General features: G+C 43.0%; 1 protein-coding gene across 4 annotated transcripts in view; it reads right to left on the bottom strand.

Moving 5' to 3' along the window:
* Nucleotides 1–807: 807 nt before the first annotated feature.
* The window catches only part of LOC100023606 (cytochrome P450 4B1-like), a 55,105-nt gene continuing 36,221 nt past the window's right edge, over nt 808–19,691 (bottom strand). For 2 of the 4 annotated variants that reach the window (XM_056815183.1, XM_056815185.1), the window contains 7 exons: nt 17,721–17,827; nt 16,867–17,057; nt 15,122–15,181; nt 9,164–9,297; nt 7,272–7,336; nt 6,139–6,221; nt 808–5,426 (listed from right to left, as the gene is read on the bottom strand). In XM_056815183.1, the coding sequence (XP_056671161.1) occupies nt 5,258–5,426; nt 6,139–6,221; nt 7,272–7,336; nt 9,164–9,297; nt 15,122–15,181; nt 16,867–17,057; nt 17,721–17,827 (809 nt within the window). In that variant the 3' untranslated portion in view covers nt 808–5,257. The remainder of the gene's footprint in view (nt 5,427–6,138; nt 6,222–7,271; nt 7,337–9,163; nt 9,298–15,121; nt 15,182–16,866; nt 17,058–17,720; nt 17,828–19,691) is intronic. The other 2 variants (XM_056815184.1, XM_056815186.1) reach the window with 1 other exon arrangement.

Genomic DNA, 19,691 nt, shown 5'->3' on the forward strand with positions numbered 1-19,691 from the left:
AACATGGGAAAATTCTCCTAATTAATCAATTAAATAATTTTTTTTAATTTAAAAAAAGAAAATTGTTACCTTTGCCAGAAGAATATTAAGTGACAGTGAAACTCAATATCCTATACAAAAACTGGAGTTTTCTTTATGTGGCCTGTTCCCCAAAATCAGGGACCATCAGTATAGAACTAAATTTCACAGATAGTTTAACTATGGAGACATCTGTGAGGGCTGAAGGGAAACTGAGAAGACAGAGAGAAAGGACTAAAAGAACTCATTCCCAGAGAGAACTGAATTTAATGCTATCTTACAAAACAAAATATGAAGAAATTCTAGAGAAGAAACTGGCTTGCTGAGATGGGAAAGTGGTGTAAAAATGTTTCTAGAAGTAAGGAGATGTTTACAATTGTATTGACGCTGACACATTATAGGTAAACATTCATTTCTTTGTTATCTGTGGGTTTTTTTCTAAATTTTTAACGAATAGCATAGTCAGGAATCTTGGTGGGTTTTTTTTTTTTAAACCAGGAGATGTGGAGAAATAAGAACAACGAGGTGGCCCAGTGATTGGAGTGTTTGTAGGACCTGGAATCAGGAATACTCCTCTTCCTGAATTCAAATTTGGTCTCAGACACTTACTGGCTAAGTGACCAGGGTACATCAAACTCTGTTTGCCTCCATTTTCTCATCTGGAAAATAAGCTGGAAAATGAAATGACAACCCACTCTAATGTCTTTACCCAGAAACCCCCAAATGGGGTCACAAAAAGGCAGATACAACTGAACAACAACAACAAAATGCAGTCAGATAATTCAGAACTCAGGGGGAAGAGATTTTATCATTTATTAGACAAGTAATGCTTAATCAAATGGGGTAGAGATTCGGGGTTATTTAATTCTTAACCTCAGACTCATTGATTGTTGAGAAACATTAGTGATCAAAATAGACATACAAAGATACCACCTGAATTTTCACTGAAAATTGTTTAGGAAAAATGTTCATATATAAAAATACAGATCTGAAACTATTAGTAGCTTTAAAACATAATAGATTTAATAAATCTCATGATTCACCCATACACACATGGAAAAAATCACCTCAAGTTACAATTCCTATTTCTATTTTTAAAAATTGCAGGACTGGAGGTCTGGTCTTCACATAAAATGAAGATGGGACTGACAAACACCAGCAGCCACTTGGATCTACTTGGTCAGCGCAGAGGCCTGAACTAGTATGGCAGCTGAATGAGTGGAAAAGGAAGGAGAGAGGTAAGAGATGTCATAGAGGTAGAAACAATAATTTTTTGCATCTGAGGAACTCTGTTGAGTACAAATGAAACTTTGCAGACAGTAGCTACAGAATGTAACCTGATTTTGACCATGGCCACAAAGAATCGAGACTTTCAGGAAGGAAACTGATCTTTGAAATAGGTTTACCCATATTTCTTGGGGGTGGGGGGTTCACCCTTAAAATCAATTCTAAGGCAGAAGAGCAGTAAGGACTAGGCAATGGGGGATAAGGGACTTGCCCACGATTGCACAGCTACGAAGTATCTAAAGTCAAATTTGAACCCAGGACCTCCCTTCCTATTGACTGAGTCACCTAGCTGCCCCCAATTTGCCCATATTTCTACATTTCATGTCCTTTATGACTTGATCTTTGAAGGATCTTGTGGGAAAGAGCCAGGAGCCATTTTTATTTAACACATTCTCTGAGGCAACTATCATAACACCCATTTGAACTGATGAACTGAACCTAGAGCAAAGCTGCTACTTTTTCTCTGAGTCTAGGGGAAATCCTCAGGGTTTGGGAGGAGGTATCTTTTCTAATGCTATAGTTTACAGATCATGAGCCCCCACCAGTGTGGTTTATCCCTATTGATTATCATAGTATTTAGTCAGCCAGATTTCATTTGCTCTAAGAATAGTAGGTGTAAAAGACACCACAAGTCTATAACACACTCTCCCACGTGGACATACAGAGTCAGGGAAAAGTAGACTCAAGCTTAAAGAGCACATTGTCAAAGTCGTAACTCACAATCTTTTTGTTAGTCCCCAAAATGTTCCTCTTAGACATAGCATAGCTTTTCTTCTGGACTCTTTATGGAGCCTTGAATCTATCTTGGCTCCGGATGCAGACAACTCTGCCAAGTATTCTACGGTACAGATGGGAAGGTGGAAATTCCTCTAGACCTCCCGAGTTCAAAAGGTCCTCCTCTAGACAATGGGGTGAAAGAGTAAAGGAGAAGAGGAAATTCCTTTCTCCTTTCCCCTGCCAGAATCTTTCTCAATCACAAAGTGGTTCAATAGTTTATAAATGGAATTGGCATGGCAGACAGAGCCCTGTGCCTAGAGTTATGAAGATTCATCTTCCTGAGTTCAAATCTGGCTTCAGACATTTACTAGCTGGATGACCCTGGGCAATCCACTTAACCCTATATTTGCTTCAGTTTCCTCATCTATAAAATGACCAGAGAAGGACATGGCAAACCGCTCTGGGATCTTTGCCAAGAAAATCCCAGATGGGGATCACAGAGTCAGGCATGACTAAATGATCAAAATAACCAAGTTTCCAGAGCCAATCAACATTCTCTATACAGCATCACCCTGTACACCACCACTAAATTCAGCTGAGACCTCCAAATTGACTAAGGCCTTTTCACACGTGATTGGAATGTATCTAATTAACAGCATTCAATTGAGATCCTTCTAACCTGGTAAAGGTTATAAAGGCATCACATTTTATTTTACCACTTACTTTAGATGAGGTGATAATTTGATTGATTGATTCAATTAAACCCCACTCCACCGCCGTGACATAGGGAAGGAGAAAGGTGATGCAGAAAGAAGCTATCTTGCTGAGTTGCTATGAAGTGTGGGACAGACAGGGTTGGGGTATTAGAAAGATATAATCTGGAACCCGCTTATCTGTCCCCATCCCCGGATTGCGTGTATCAGGAGGAGCATAAGGCTTCCTAAAACTGATCACAATGTAATTATGATGACCATTTATTAAGCTCCTTCCTTATGAAAAGGCCTGGGAAATGCATTGTCTCATCTGATCCTCACCATCATGAGCCCCGTTAGGACTATTATTACTGTTATCCCTGGTTGACATCTGGAAACTCAGAGCAAGGAAATGACTTGCTCAAGGTGAGCTAGTAAAGTGTCTAGAGCAGGATTTGAAGCCAAGTCTTCCTGACTCCATGTCCAACACTTTAACTATGGCACCACCTGGCTGCTTCCCATTAGTTCATCTCTTTCCTTAGCTTCAGAGACAACCCACTTAACTGATCTCTCCTCCTCTGTTTCTGATACTGATTCTTACTTTTTTCCAGCTTCTCACATCTGTCCTTTGCCACTTGGATAGCCCATGCTCATTCTTTTTCCTCTATAACCTGTTCTTGCTAACTTCTTCATTTCTCCTATCAGTCCATTGTTCAATGGTCAACCCTGATGTGGTCCTCAATTCTCCTGACTCTCACTTATATCCACCAAATTTCCCAATCCAATCAAATCTACCTCCCCAGCCTTCACATTCCTCTCCCATCACAATTCCCATAGCCACCGCCTTAGCCCAGTCCTCATAACCATTGGTTAGAGCTTCCTAACAAGTCTTTCTTCCTACCTCCATTGTCTCTCCTTCTACCATCCATCCTTCACAGATAGAATCTTTCTAATGCATAGGTCTGGGGGAAAATATATAATCCTTTGAGACAGTGAGGTAGCAGACCTAGAGTTGAGAGGACGTGCTTTCAATTTTAGCCTCAGACACTTTCAAGTTATGTTACCCTGGGCAAGTCACTTACCTCCAATTGCCTAACCTTTACTGCTTTCTGCCTTGGAATCACTACTTAGTATAGATTCTAAGATAGAAGGTAGGGGTTAAAAAAAAAGACAAAGAAGGAGTCCTTTGCTCAAAAATTGTCAGTGGCTCTCTATTACCATATGTACAAAATTCAAACTCTTTCCTGGAATTCAGGGACTTCCAAAATTTGATACCAGACTTTCTTTATAGAGTCAGGAAGACCTGAGTTCAAATATTCTCTCTCTGACAGCTATTATTTGTGTGATCGTAAACAAGACCCTTAACCTCTTTCAGCCTCCGTTTCCCTATCTATAAAATGGAGCTAATAATAACACCTACAACACAGTGTTGTTATATGGCTCAGGTGAGATAATGTATATAAAATACATTGTAAATATTAAAATGATATATAAATTTAGTTATCATTATTACTATTCTTTTCCCTCCCCTCCCACAAAGGCAGATGGTGTTCTCCAAATTCCAGCCAATCTGAATTCTCTGCATCCTGAAAACAGCCACTCTTCTCTAGCTTCTCTGCCTTTGTTCACACTTTTTTCTATCCAACTTACTTTGGTACTGGGCACTGTCCTAGGTACTGGAAGTATAAAGACAAAACTGAATCAGCCTCAAGGAGCTTCCATTCTTCTAGAGCAGTGATGGTGAACCTTTTAGAGATGGAGTTCTGGGTCTTACCCCCAAACCCCCACCCCAGACCAAGTGCCATGCCTGCCACACTCCCCATTACCCCACGCAGGGGAGGGAGAAAGCACTCCCATTGGGCTGCTGGGCAGAGGGGTGAGTAATATGAAGAATGTTCTAAGCAAATGTAGAGAGCAGGAGGGGAGTAGCCTGAGCACTCTGCTCCCCTCCAGCTCTGCTGCCTGTGAGCTGCCCACCTTCCCCCCTGTGCACTCCCATTGGGCTGCTGGGCAGAGGGGTGGATGATGTGAAAAAAATGTCATCAGGCACAGTGGAAAGGGGGATAGAACCCTCACTGTTCTAGGGTATACAAAATGTACATAAGTAACCGCTAAGTGTATATAAAATCATACAATATTAAGAGGAAGAATAAGTGCTAATAGTTGAGGAGATTGAGACAAGCTTCCTGTAGGAGGTGGCATCTGAGCCATGCTCTGAAGGAAGACAGAGCCTCAGTTTCTTCCCCTATAATATGAAGTGTTTGAACTATAAACTTGTTCTTGCAAACTGATACAAAATGGTATGATATAGCTTGTTCCTCTATTAGAAGGTATTTTTGCCTATCTAGCTATATATGTGTGTCCAAGGAGAGAGAAAAATCAACATCCTAGTGCTTGTGTCGCTCGCCATTCCTGTAGTGGACTCCAAGCTCCCAGGGACCCAAGATCATGTTCGACCAGCATCAGCAAACCCATTTCAGCACCACCCCCTCAACCCCATTTCCCACTCAGGCATAAGACAGAGCTCTGGGCTCTTCTCCTTCCTAGATCAACTTCTTCAGATTGAGGTAGATGCCATTCTTCGAACCCAGGACGAGCTGAAGCCGTTTGATAGGTGGCTTGGAGGGCTCTAGGGAGAACTCAAAGTGAAGGAGACAGAGGGCTATGACCACTTTCATCTCCATCATGGCAAACTGCTGCCCAATACAGTTCCTATAGTCAGAGAAGGAAACACAAAATCAGCATTATTGCCAGGATTGTTCCGTGGCTGGAGATGGAAACAGGCTCATATTTATGGAACCTGGCATGAAAGCAAGGCAAGCACTTTGTAAGATTAATAAACAGCAGGCATCCTGTGTCAGGGGTAGAATTTGAACTCGTGTCTTCCTAAATTTAAGGCCAAGTTTCTTAGCACCCTCTTGAATTAAATTGAATTGAGTCAGCCTTTTCCTTTCCCCCACCCTCAACTATCCTTTGAGATCATCTCTCCTCATCTCAGCACACCAAGCTCTCTTTCATCTTTTATTTTTAAACTCTTAGAGTTAATACTATATATTAGTTCAAAGGCAGAAGATGGTAAGGGCTAGGCAATGAGGGTTAAGAGACTTGTCCAGGGTCACACAGCTAGGAAGTATCTGATGCCAGATTTGAACTCAGGACTTCTCCTCTCTAGGCCTGGCTCTCTATCCACTGAGCCAGAGAGCTGCCCCCCAGCTCTTTTTCTTCCAGGGTTCCTAGGAAGCCATCCTTGCTCAAGGCCCTCCTCAAACAACCTGTGTGAGAGGTGCAGGGTGGGCTGAGTCTGAGGCAGATTTCTCCAAGTTCTGCCCTGGTCAAGAAGACAGTTGACTCTACTTGGAAGGCTGCAGTTAAAGCATTAATGTGACTTCCCCAACCCACCCAGATGCTAGAACACAGCACGTACCTAGGCCCAGCAGAGAAGGGCACGAATGCATAAGGATGACGAGTAGAGGAGTTCTCTGGAGAGAAGCGCTGAGGGTCAAACACCTGCCACAAAAGGAAGAAAGATCTGTTTTCAAATCCTTCCTCTGACACTTGCTAGCTGGGTGACTTTGGACATCTAACTTTGGCAGCCTAAAACCTTGCGGGTTTGGAGAGGGAATACATTCCAAACACAAGGCAAAGTTGGATCAGAGGTGCAGAGGCTGGAGGACTCAGGGCATATTTGGGACATAATGGGAGTTGTCTAAGTACAGAATATACGTATATGAAAGCTCTCTTATGCCTGGAGAGCTAATGTGGCACTAAGACTAAAAATAGGGGTGGTTAGAGGGTGTCAAGTAGAGGCATTTGAACTTCACTTGCAAGGGAGGAGAGAATGACTAAAAAGAAATTTTTAACCCTTAATACTGTGTATTGGTTCCAAGGCAGAAGAGTGGTAAGGGCTAGGTAATGGGGGTTAAGGGACTTGCCCAGGGTCACACAGTCAGGAAGTGGCTGAGGCCACATCTGAACCCAGGACCTCCCTCCCATCTCTAGGCCTGGCTCTCCATCCACTAAGCCACCCAGCTGCCCCCACTAAGGACTTTTGAACAAAATAAGTCTCATTTGCAAAGATCTACAAGAAGACTATCCTCCCTCCCCCACCTTCAATGGATGGATTGTAAGAGGAAATGAGGGGAGACAGGAAGATAGGTCAGAATGGTCATAGGAGTCTGTACAAAGCCATAGAGCAGAGAAAAAAAGAGTGGATTCAAGAGATGGAATCCATCCATCTGCCACAGAGGTAGAATTAATAGACATTGGTAGCTGATTGGATATGAAAGGGAGAGAGAGGGATGAATCAAAGATAACTTCAAGGTTAAAAGGATGGGAGAAGAGGTGAATTGTGGGAGTACAGGCAGAGAGAGTGAAGACAAAAGGAAAAGCAGCTTAGAGGGCAAAGCTAATGGGCTTTTTCCTAGCAGAAGGAACCCCCAGACCCTCCCCTACCCAAGTCCCTCAGCCTGGCTTCCTAAGAACTTTCCCCTCCCCTCCTCCTGTGAATGCCTTCCTGGACCCTCCTACTCTTCCTTGTGATGTGATGGCTGGAGATACCTCAGGCTTGTCCCACACCGCTGGGTTTCTATGGAGTGCATAGATGTGGAGAGACACCAGGCTACCTGTGGGACAGGGAGAGAGATGCTGGGGAGAGCAGTCGCGATTTCATTGGGATGGAGTGTTCCTAGTAGGGATAGCCTCTCCTCTGGTGCAGATAAGTCACTCGTCTCTAAATAAGTCTTACAGGCCCCTAAGAGATTAAGGGACTAGACCAGAAATCAGGTCTTCCTGCCTTCCTGCCTCCAAGGTCAGCTCTCTATCCACTATACATGCCATACTGCTCATCTCACCTAGTCACTCCAAGATGGGTATTGACAAATGAGAAAACTGGTCCCTGAAAATGGAAGTGACTCTGGCAATGTCTTGAACTCTCTAGGGTTCGAGGTCTCCTGACTCCCAGGATGGGTCTCTCCTCCGGGAAGCTGAATGTATATTGGAATGGGGAAGGATGGTCTAGTCTTCTTCGAGAAGTGACTGAATCTCCTTGGACCTCCCAGTGTCCAGCAAAGCTCGGTGTTAGCCATGCTGCTGTCCACGCCAGGGCCTATTGTGGCAGAGGTTGTCTTGTGGAAAGCTGGGGGAAATTGGGAATATATGAGGGTGGCAGATCACGTGTTCATGAAGGAAACTATTGTGAGCTTAATGAAATGTCAAGGATTGGTCCAGCTGGAAAACAGTCCCTGAGGCAGGGCCAGATCAGTCCACAAAAGGTAATTTTGGTAGCAACCACAAGGGATTAAACAGGCTCATCCTGGTATGGAGGTCACTTAAGACCCCACCAGAATCTATAGAGTAAGTGGACCAGTGGGAAGCCCCAGAGGCAAGAGGGAGGAAGTGCCATAGTCACTCTGTGGCAACCCTATGGGACAGAGAACGAGGTCACACCTGCTGAGCCAGGCTAGAAAGCGTCCACCAGAGCTATGAGCCAAATACACATGGCGATACACCTTCCTCTGCACTCCAGGGTTCCCTTACCCTGTCAGTGATTCAAAACACAAGATGGCAGAGAAGGGAAACCAAGAGAGTCTGGAACTCCTGAGTGGACACCCTCTCCCTTCCCGCAGGGAAAGATTGTGAGCATCAGCTGCAGGGTTGCTCTCATGCTGACATTCTGAGCCTGACTTCTTTTCAACTCCATTTAGGTCAGGGGCTGTTACCCTGGTTGTATGTCACGGACCCGTCGGACAGATTGGCAAGCCAATGGACCCCTTTTCAGAATCACATTTCAAATTGGCATGAGATTAGAATATTGAAATATACTTTTTAGAATGTTTTAAATTAAAAAGCAAAAACAAATTCACAGACCCCAGGTGCAGAACTCCTGCTTCAAGGGAAGGCCATTTTAACTCTTGCAATTTGCCACGAAAGGGAGCAGGACCCTATTATCCATCCTCATTCTCTCTCTCTGTGTGTCTCTGTGTGTCTGTGTGTCTGTCTGTCTGTCTGTCTCTCTGTCTGTCTGTGTCTGTCTGTGTCTGTCTGTCTGTCTCCCTCTCTGTCTGTCTGCCCCCCTCCTCTCTCTCTGTGTCTCTCTCTGTCTGTCTGTCTCTGGCTCTGTCTCTCTCTCTCTGACTCTGTCTCAGTCTCTCTCTGTCTCTGTCTCTGTCTCATCCTTACACACACACACACACACACACACACACACACACACACACACACAGAACTCAGAGAGATCCTTGTCACTGAACATGTTTCCTTCTGCTCCTAGGCACTAGAACTACACTAAGTTATATAAGCTTGTGCCTGAGACTTGAGGTCTGTGGGACTTCTCGAAGCGTGACACCTGGGGCAAAGGCCCTGGCCAAAAACTCAAAGAATTCTGAATGGTCAAGACTTGACCCATGTCGCCCACCTCCCATGCCCAGGCTCCAGGGCCACCCTCATCCCACCTGCAGGTAGTGACTTCCCATCCATGAAAGTAACTGGCTTGTTCAACTGGCGGTATACTTGGGGCACCGGGGGATATAGGCGGAAACTCTCCTTGATGCACATGGTAAGGTAGTTCAACTTCCCCAGGTCTTCCCTGCATGGAAGGAAAGCAGCAGGCCAGAGTGGCCCATGTACAATGGTCAATGCAGATCAGATACATAAGCTCCCCAGCCCTGCCACTTCCCCAGATATCCTAGATCAACCTTACACCTATTTTTTTAGCCCTTACCTTCTGTCTCAGGTCAATACTAAATATTAGTTTCAAGGCAGAAGAGCAATACGAGCTAAGCAATTGGGGCTAAGTGACTTGCCCAGGGTCACACAACTTTTTCTTTTGCAGTAATATAAGTTTTAAATCCATTTGTTCTAATATTAATGCATGCCCCAAAAGCTTTAGACTATAAAAATGATGCCATTGATTGTTTTAAAAAAAATTATGGGTCTTTGCTTAACGATTCTGATTCCAGAACAAGAGAATACAAAAAGAGCCATTTCACAGTGTCAAAGAAGCACAAAGCTTAAACTGTATAGTGCCAATCGAGCACAAGGTCAAAGAGACCAACCAATCACAATGGGATTGATGAAAATTTTGAGCCAAGGCAAGAGGACTTGAACTTGTTTGGGGTTCGAGGTTGTGGCTGTTTAACATGTGTTAAAGGCAGGTCTTCTTTGCCCCACATTCTACCAAATATCTCAAATTTGGCTCCTACCTGGCTCCAATAATCTAGTCCCTTTTCTGTCTTTCATGGTGTGGCAAACTTGCTATAGTCCTGACTACTGATTGGGTAAATGCATAATTTCTTAAATCATTTTACTTGGGCCCTGATAGGTTTGTTTTTCCTTTACTTAGACATAAAACTTTTACATTTTGTATTATATCCACAAGTTATTTTTCTCTTTTATTTGGATTTTTTCATGTTTTTTATTTTCTTTTGCAAATTGATTCATATACCTCATGACTCAGCCATATATCCCTGAGTGATCCCTGTGTGTGTTATTATTCACCTCAGGGGGGCCAAGTTATTATTGTGAACTTTGATTTAAATTTGAGCAATTTTAGGATAAGAAACTTGCTACCTCCCAGAATCCAGAATGCGCCATGAAGATAGATGCTTGCAGAGACCACATGCTTCACCAGAAGATCCAGAGTGAACTTTGGGATGTGAATTGAACTAAGGGGGGTTGAAATGCTTTTGTTTTGAATGTATACTTTTATGCCAAAGGGGACTGCCTCCAAATTGGCTTTTTGTCAACCTAGTAATCATTGGTTTTGTTCTCTTTTCCTTTTACCCACAAATTATTGTCATCTTTAAGTTGATTTGTTTCCATGATCCTTTGGGGGAACCTGGTTTCCCAATAGGATCATAGGGGGGATATCTATAAATGGAGATTTTGAGCCTTTGGATTTCATCCCCCAGAAGTCCCTTAGTGTTGCCCAAAATTCCATTTTCCTGCATCCCCACATTTTGCATGATTGTATTTAAGTAGCTGTAACTCCTCCCTTTTTCTCCCTTGGACCCACAACCTGGCTGAAGTCAGGCAGTTCTTTTGTTTTAGTTATTATTAATAAAACTTTGTAAAATATAATACTTAGTTATTGATTATTCATTTTAAAACCCACAGAACCCAGAACCTCCCATCTCCAGCCTGGCTCTGTATCCACTGAGTCACCTAGCTACCCCAACCTTCCGGCTATATTCAGGAGACAAAAAGAAGGGGTCTGTAATACTCACCATTTCCTTTAGCAATGGGCCTGTCCAAGTGTACATTCTTAATACTGGGTCTGCTAGCCCTCCCTCCTTCTTACTCAAGAGGCTGTCTTTGATAGCTTTGCCCAAGTTACCCCTCCCTAAAATGCTCTTCCCCCTCCCCTGCCTCTTACTCCTCTTCCTTTAAGGGCCTGCATGTGCATCTCTAGTGGTAAGCCCTCCTTAACCACCCCAGCCCACACAGAGCCGGTACCCCTTGGTTCAACCTGTGATCTCTCAAATAGCCCTTTGCCATTTCCTCCCTATTCCGGTCACACTGAGAGCTCTCGGAGTGCTTTTCATCTCTCCTTTGGTGCTTAGCATTGGCTAAGGGGACTCGGGAAAGAAAGAGAGATGAAGACAGGAAACAAAGACTTGCTCAATTCAACTGAACAAACATCCACTGAATATCGACTGTATTCAAGGCCCTCTGCCATGAGCTGAGGACACAGAGAAGGGAAATGACACAGGCATTCTAGCCGCAAACAGGCTAGAACACAACGAGAACCTGGCTTGGGATTCAAAGACCTGGGCAGAAATTCTGAATTCATTCTTCTTAGCTCTGAACTTATGAGAGCCGGGAAAAGTCAATTGGGCTGCTGCCTTGGGAGGTGGGGAGTCTTCTCTCACTGGAGGTCTTCTGGCAGGGGCTAGATGGGCACCTGTCAGGGACACTGTATAAAGGAAAGCCCTTACTGGACTTCCCTTGGACAAGGTGTTCCTGAGGTCCACCCTCGATCTGAAAGTCTCAGATTCTGTAATTCTGATTAATGACTTTATAAGCCATGGAGTACCCTATGAATGGAGCCCCAGGAGGGTCCTCTTCTGAGAACTTCTCTTAGCATGGCAGAGGAGGTGAGGGTGACCCTCAGTTCTTCAAGGTCTGGTCAACAGATCACAAAAGTCTCCATATGTCTTCCGAAGCTGAAGAGATCTAGAATATGGGCAAGAGGATGCTCTGTGGACCTGTCACTTAAGAATCAGCAGAGGTTGGCTCAAAGATGTTCTTTTCTGGAAACTGAGCCACCAGGGAAGGGACTTCTCCAGTCACAGCAATTCATTTACTAAGTCAAGGGGAGTTATGGTCTGTGTTGGCAAAGGGAGGACCACCTTGGGGGAAGCAACCTCAGATCCTAAAAGTCTTATTACTCAAGAATGTAAAGCTTATTTCCTCTACTAGATATGAGATAGAGGCAGAGACAGAGAGATAAGGAGGCAGAAATGAAACCCTATGTTCAAGAAAAAGGGGAAGCCGGAGGACTTTGTTGATGGGAATTGTAGAGAAAAGACATAAGACCAGAGAAAGACATTAGGACTAGACTGTGAAGGGAAACAGTTCCAATGAGGAAGGAAAGGGGGATGTGACTGAAGAGAAAGAGGAAAATGTACAGGGCATTCCTCAACCCTTAGATTCACAAAAGAATTGTACAGAAATCAGAAGCAGGGCCAGCTCTCTAGCACCAGTCCTATAAAAATGATATAAGGAATTGATTTAATAGAGTCAGAAATTCTCAGAATAATCTAAGATTTTGCAAGGAAATCTAAACACAATAAAAGGATCTTTCCTTTGGCTCTTTTGAGGAGAAAAGGAAGAACCAAGAAAGGCCAGGACTGTTGTTTTACATAAATAGGCTGATGATGATTCCCTAAAGACAGAAGGCAGATTTCTTGCTTTGCTTGTTTTCTCTGCCAAGGGGACTGACCTTTACCCTGGCATTGACAAAATAAAAATGATTAACATAGTCTAAACAATGAAATGACACAAGGGAAATAAGGAATAAGGTAAGAGGGCAGCTGGCAGAATTAAAGGCACTTATCACACTGCTTTATCCTCAGATTCTAAAAAACTGGAAAATATAATTGCTGAGTCATTGTGAGTGATCTTTGAAGGACTATGGCAATGTTGGCAAAGACATGGCATCTGTGTGGAGCTGAACCTCAAAGGGCTGTTCCATTCCCTCTCTTCCTACCCCTCCATTCAGCCACCCAAAGCAAGCATGTTCTACCTCAGCCCTCTCTGGTAATGCAGCTGCTCACAGACAGCTTCAATTTGCTCTCTGAGCACTCAAAAAGGTTCACCAACACTGGACTATGGATACAGGGGAGATACTACAAGAGAGAGGAGTGACAAATGTCCAGATTTTTTTTAAAGGGGAAGGGTGAAAAAGAGAACAGATTTTATAAACTATAAGCCAGTGTGCTTCTTCTGAAATCTTGAGAAAACCCCTAGATCGATCTTAAAGAAGACGGTGTAGTTGGCAAACATTCAGAAAAAAAGCAATGATCCCAAAGAGCCTGCCTGGCTTGAGCAAGCACAGATCATGCCAGATGAACTCTATTTTTTCTGGCCAGGATTATTAAACTGAATTCACTGGAAGAACAAAAGGTCAAGATATCAAGGGAATTAATGAAAAAAAAATGTGAAGAAAGATGGCCTAGCCATTACCATAGCAGTAATTATCAAAACAGTCTGTTACTGGATAAGAAAAAGAATGGAAAAGTTAGGGACAGAATCCATTCTAGTAAACAACCATAGTAATGCAGTGTTTGATAAACCCAAGGGATCCAAACTCTTGGGACAAGAACTCACTATTTGACAAAACTACTGTGAAAACTGAAAAACAAAACTAGGTATAGACCAGCATCTCACAAGATATGGTCAAAATGGGTCCAATTTAGACATTTACTATAAACAAAATGGGGGAGCATGTAATAGTTTACCTGTCAGATCTATGGATGAGGGGAGAATTTATGACCAAACAAGAAATAGAGACTTACAGGACATAAAATGGATGGTTTTGATTATATGAATTGAAGAGTTTTTTTCCACAAATAAGGGAATACAGCCAAAATTAGAAGAAAAGCAGAAAACTGGGGAAAAAAATTTCCTCATTTCTCAAATGTATAGAGAGGTGAGTCATATTTATGAGAATACAAATTTTCCCAAATTAATAAGTGATCAAAGGATATGAACAGTTTTCAAAGACAGCTGAGCTATTATGGCTATTTGAAAAAATACTCTAAATTACTCTTGATTAGAGAAATGCAAATTAGAACAACCCTAAGGTACCACCTCACACCTAGCATATTGGCTAATATTGACAGAAAAGGAAAATGAGAACTGTCAGAGAGGATGTGGGAAAATTGGGACACTAATGCACTGTTGGTGGAGTTGTAAATTGAGGAACAACTTAGTACTTTGCCCAAAGGGGTATAAAACTATGCATACTTTTTGACCCAGCAATAGTGCTATTAGGTCTGTATTCCAAAGAGATAAAAATGAAAAGGAGAGATGACCTATTTGTACAAAAATATTTCTAGATGCCCTTTTTGTGGTAGCCAACAATTGAAAATTGTGAAAATGTCCATCAGTTGGGGAATGACTGAACAAGTTGCAGGATATGCTTATGATGGCTTATTATTGGGTAATAAGAAATGACAAGCAGGATGCTTTCAGAAAGCCCTGGAAAATTGAAATGAACTGATGCAAAGTGAAGTGAGTAGAACCAGAAGAACACTGACTGTACACAATAATAACAATATTGTATGGTGGACAACTGTGAATGGCTTAGGTATTCTTAGTAATACAATGACCCAAGGCACATCTGAAGGCCTTATGATGGAAATGCTATTCACTTCCAAAGAAAGGACTCATGGTGTCTAAATGCAGATTGAAACATACTATTTTTCACTTTACTTTATTGGGAGGGGTTTTCTGGTCTGTGATTTCTTTCACATCATAACTAGTATGAAAGTGTGTTTCACATGATAACGCATGTATCAGATTGTTTACCATCTCAGGGAGAGGGAAGGGGAATGGAGGGAGGGAAAGAATTTAAAACTCAAAAATTTTAAAAATGAATGTTAAGGGGGGCAGCTAGGTAACTTGGAGGAATGAGAGCCAGGCTTAGAAACAGGAGGTCTTGAGTTCAAATGTGACCTCAAACACTTCCTAACTGTGTGACCCTAGGAAAGTCACTTAACCCCCATAGTCTTTCCCTTACCATTCTTCTCTCTTGGGACCAATACACAGTATTGATTCTAAGATGATCCAGTAAAGTATTTTTAATGAATATTAAAAGTTGTTTTTATATACAATTGGGAAAAATAAAATCTTTTTAAAGGCTTTCTAATCTGATAGTTGAGAGGAATGCTCTGGATACCAATTACCTTATTTTCAGGAAAGTTTTTGATAATATTATCTTGTTAGTCTGGCAGAAAAGATGTGGACTAGATGAGAAAACAAATAGATGAAATCAGAATTGTTTGGACAAATGGACTCAAAAAGTCCTTGTTCCACAGGGAGGGAGGTTCCAGTGGAATGCCACAGGGGATCTGTGCTTGGCTCTGGGCTGTTGATTGTGTGTATCAATGATTTGGATAAAGGTGCAGGTGGTGTGCTCATTTGCAGATGACACAAGATTGAGAGGGAGAGCTAACACTATGGATAACTGAATCCAAAGGGATTTTTAACCGTCTGGAACATTGGCCTGAATATAATAAGATGAAATTTGAAAACAAAAATAGTCACACTTTGGTAAAAAAAAAAATCATAAATACAAGAGGGGCAGACATAGCTAGATAGCAAATTACCTGAAATTGATCTGGAGTTTTTAATGATCTTTCACTACATTAAGAGAGGTATATAAAGCTAGGTGGTACAGAGGTTACGTCATTGGACTTAGAATCAAAAAGACTTGAGTTCAAATCCTGCATTAGATGTTTTCTATCTATATGATCCTGAGCAGTCACTTAGCCTCTGTATCTCAGTTTCCACATTAGTAAAATGGGGCTGATAATAACAGCACTGACCTCACAGGGATGTTGTGAGGTCATGATGATTTGATATGTGCAAAATGGTTTGCAAACTTTGGTACATTATCAATGCTAGCATAGTTTCCAGTGTATTGTGTTTATTTCTGGGTGCCATGATTTAAGAGGGACACTGATAAAATAGAGAATGTCCAGAGGAGGGCAACCAGGATGGAGAATGGCTTTGAGTCTCCACCATATGGAAAGCAGTTTAAGGAACTGACATGTTCAAGCTGGAAAGAGAAAGCTCAGGTGGAACATAACTGTCTTCAAGTATTTGATGGGTTGCCCTGGGGAGAAGGGACTTGTTCCGCTTGTCCTCTGAGGTCAGAGTAAGAAGCAAAGAGGGAGGATGCAAAGAAGCAAATTTAGACTGAATGTCAGAAAGAAATTCTAACAATAAATTGTCCCAAAGTAGGATGGGCTGCCCAAAGGACGGTGGGGTCCCCCTCAACTGGAGGTCTCTAAGAAGAGGCTGGACAACCATTAGTTAGGTATGTTAGAGTAAAAGTTCCTTTCATATATGGATTGGATTAGAGGAGTACTGAGATACCTTCATGGGAGATTATATCAAATAGACAAAGAAAGGTTCAGTGACAAGGACTATTTAGAAGATAATGAAACATCCAAACCTTAGATCTATAGTCTGGGGTTAGATCCAAGTAGATGAGATGATTCCCTCTCAAGGTCAGGGCTGGAACTGGCTCATGGTCATTCAGGGGACAGGGAGGAGCATGGAAAGGTTGGTGAGGAAGTCTTGTCTTATAAGGATGTACTCCTATAAAGGATGATGATGATGAACTCCCCCCAACTCTGCCAATGGAGCAGATCTGGGGCTACCAGAACCTTGGAGTCAACCATAGCAGTACAGTCATTGGATCCTAGATTTAGCATCTCAAAATCTCTCAAGAGCAACTAGACCAATCTCCTTACTTTATGGATGAGGAACTAAGACCTAGAAAAGGAAAAAAGACTTGCAATGGCCACAACATGAAAAAGTGGCAGAACCAGAGGGAGTAAGTCAGGTCCTGATGGAGTCCCTGCAGCAACAGGTTACATACACTTCTCAACCTGTCTGGAGACAGGGCAGGCCCAGGGCTCACCATTGGATGGTGTCATGATTTCCCAAGATTCCCTGGATCTCCTCCCGGCAAAGCTGCTGGTGCTCTGGGTAGAGGGCCATGCAGTACAGGAACCAGGAGATGCCACTAGTGGTGGTGTCATGACCCTCGAACATGAATGTGTCCACCTCAGCCCGTAGGTCTGCATCTGACAAGACTGACTTGCTATCATCCTTCAGGAAGAAATGGAAATGACAAAAATGAATGGATGGTACAAAGAGGGATTCAAAGAAACTTCAGGGAGAACTTACCCTCAATAAGAGCTGCTAAACAGTAGGAAAAAGACATGAATCAAAGGGAAGTAGATCTTTTTTTTTTTTATGAGGGCTGGAAGAAGAACCATCCTTCTATATTAAGGCTTAAGATTTAGACCTGAAAGGGATCTTAGAGACTCTTGAGCCAAAGCTTCTCATTTTACAGAGGAAAAAAATGAGACTCACACAGGAGAAGTGACTTGGCAAAGGTCACACAAGTGTTACATGTCAGAACCAGGATTTGAACCCAAAGCTTTTGATTCCAAATTCAGTGCTCTTTCTTCTATAGTACATTGTATTATTTTTCACTCTGCCTGTCTGTATCCTCTGTACCACTCACAGTCAATTTCAAGTTATATACTCCTCCCCAGTACCCCCAACTTTGAGTAGACAGTCCCTTTCCCCATTGACCTCTCCTCCTCTTTGATGAATGAGCAAATTCACAAGGACAAAAACAGGAACAGAAAAGAGAGCCCATGTACTATTTGGAGCCTGAAGGGTAGAAGGTTCTAAAAATTCACTTTGGCTTTCCCTCATTTGGGCCCCAGATTGACCCATCCCTTAGAAGCCCTTCAGACTCACTCCAGCCCCAAGAAGAATGTCTAGAAAATCCAGGCGTTTCTTCTCCTTAATCTTCTCTTGTTCCTCTTCCTCCTTCAGGGCCGCTTTCCTCTCCCTAATCACCTTGTCTGTGCCAGGAAATCAGTGCATTAGTACTGGAAGGGGTGGAAAAAGTCAGGTTCAAATACAATTCATAGAAGAGGAAATCAAGTCCTAGAGTGGTATGTGGTGGAGTCAAGGTCACGGAACAAGAGTGGGTGGAAGAATAAGACTAGAAGAGAGGGACTGACACCCCATCCAGGGCTCTTTCCACCAATTACACTGGCGTAGGGTTATGTATGCCTCAGCCAAGCCCTCACCCCAGTGCATTATCCCAATTCACTACTGCTGAGAGGTCCACTGGTTGCAATCTCTAACCTTAACTTTAGTGAGCTAGGGGGAGAGATTCTAAACCAATGTTGTCCTATGAGGAGTTCCAATCCAAGGGAACGTAGGCAAGTAAAGAACTTCATAACTGAAAAAGTAGTTTAAAAAAGAGAAAGACAGGGGACTTCCGGTTAAGATGGCGGCTTAGAGAAAGCTAAAGCTCAGATCTCCGGAAAACCCTTCCCGACCAATCTCAAACGATAAGCTCCTAAGGCGCCGAAATTCAAAACGATCAACAGCACAGACCCTGGGAACCCTCCTCCTGGACCTGGACCCGGTTCAAAAGGTACGGCTCCCCTTAAAAGCCAGAACCCGAGATCACCCGGACCTCAGGGGTAGGAGCGCAGAGTCCAAGGCTCCCGGAAGCCGCAGCCCGGCCGGCTCAGAGAGCAGGGTCCTCGGAAACAACAACCCTCAGGGCCTTCTACAGTCCCGGTGAAAGTTACTGCCTGGGGCTTCCGCTGCAGAGAGCTGGTCAAAACAACAGCAACCCTCAGGGCGGGCAAGACAGCCTCACGGGCTGGATCCTGCTATCCAAGTCTCAGTGAAAGTCTGTGCTCTCGGAGCTTGGGGAAGCGGCAGCCCATCCCCCCGCAGGCCGACAAAACAGCCTCACGGCCAGCGATTCTGAAGGCAACTTCCGGAAAGCGAGCCGGGGGGAGAGTGTGGCCTTGTGGTCCGACCCTTCCATTCCAGTTCCAGTGAGGCATATTCAGTTTAACCCAGGGAAAGCCCATAGAACTATCTGCCCAGGACTGCCTCTGAACACCAGAAAGAGACAAGAAAAACTAATCCTCCACATTCAGAGATGACAAACTCCACAGAACCACAGAAGCCCCAAAATACCAAGAAAAATAAGAAGAAAGGGGCGACTTTGGACACATTCTATGGAGCCAAAATACAAAATACAGAGCAGACAGAAGATAATATAAAAGAAAATGCTCCAAAACCTTCCAAAGGAAATGGAAACTCTCCACAAACCTATGAAGAATTTGAATCAGAAATGACCAAAAAGATGGAAGCCTTCTGGGAGGAAAAGTTGGAAATAATGCAAAAGAAATTCACGCATCTACAAAACCAGTTTGACCAAACTGTAAAAGAAAACCAGGCTTTAAAGGCCAGAATCAGGCAGCTGGAAGACAACGATCGTGTAAAAGAGCAAGAATCAATAAAGCAAAGCCAAAATACCAAGAAATTAGAAGAGAACATAAAATATCTCACCGACAAGGTGATAGATCTGGAAAATAGGGGGAGAAGGGATAATTTAAGAATAATTGGACTCCCAGATAAGCCAGAAATAAACACCAAACTGGACATGGTGATACAAGATATAATCAAAGAAAATTGCCCAGAGATTCTAGAACAAGGGGGCAATACAGCCACTGACAGAGCTCACAGAACACCTTCTACACTAAACCCCCAAAAGACAACTCCCAGGAATGTAATTGCCAAATTCCAAAGCTATCAAACAAAAGAAAAAATCCTACAGGAAGCCAGAAAAAGACAATTTAGATATAAAGGAATGCCAATCAGGGTCACCCAAGACCTTGCAAGTTCTACTCTGAA

This window comes from Monodelphis domestica, chromosome 2 (genome assembly GCF_027887165.1).
Source record: "Monodelphis domestica isolate mMonDom1 chromosome 2, mMonDom1.pri, whole genome shotgun sequence".
Classification (NCBI taxonomy): Eukaryota; Metazoa; Chordata; class Mammalia; order Didelphimorphia; family Didelphidae; genus Monodelphis; species Monodelphis domestica.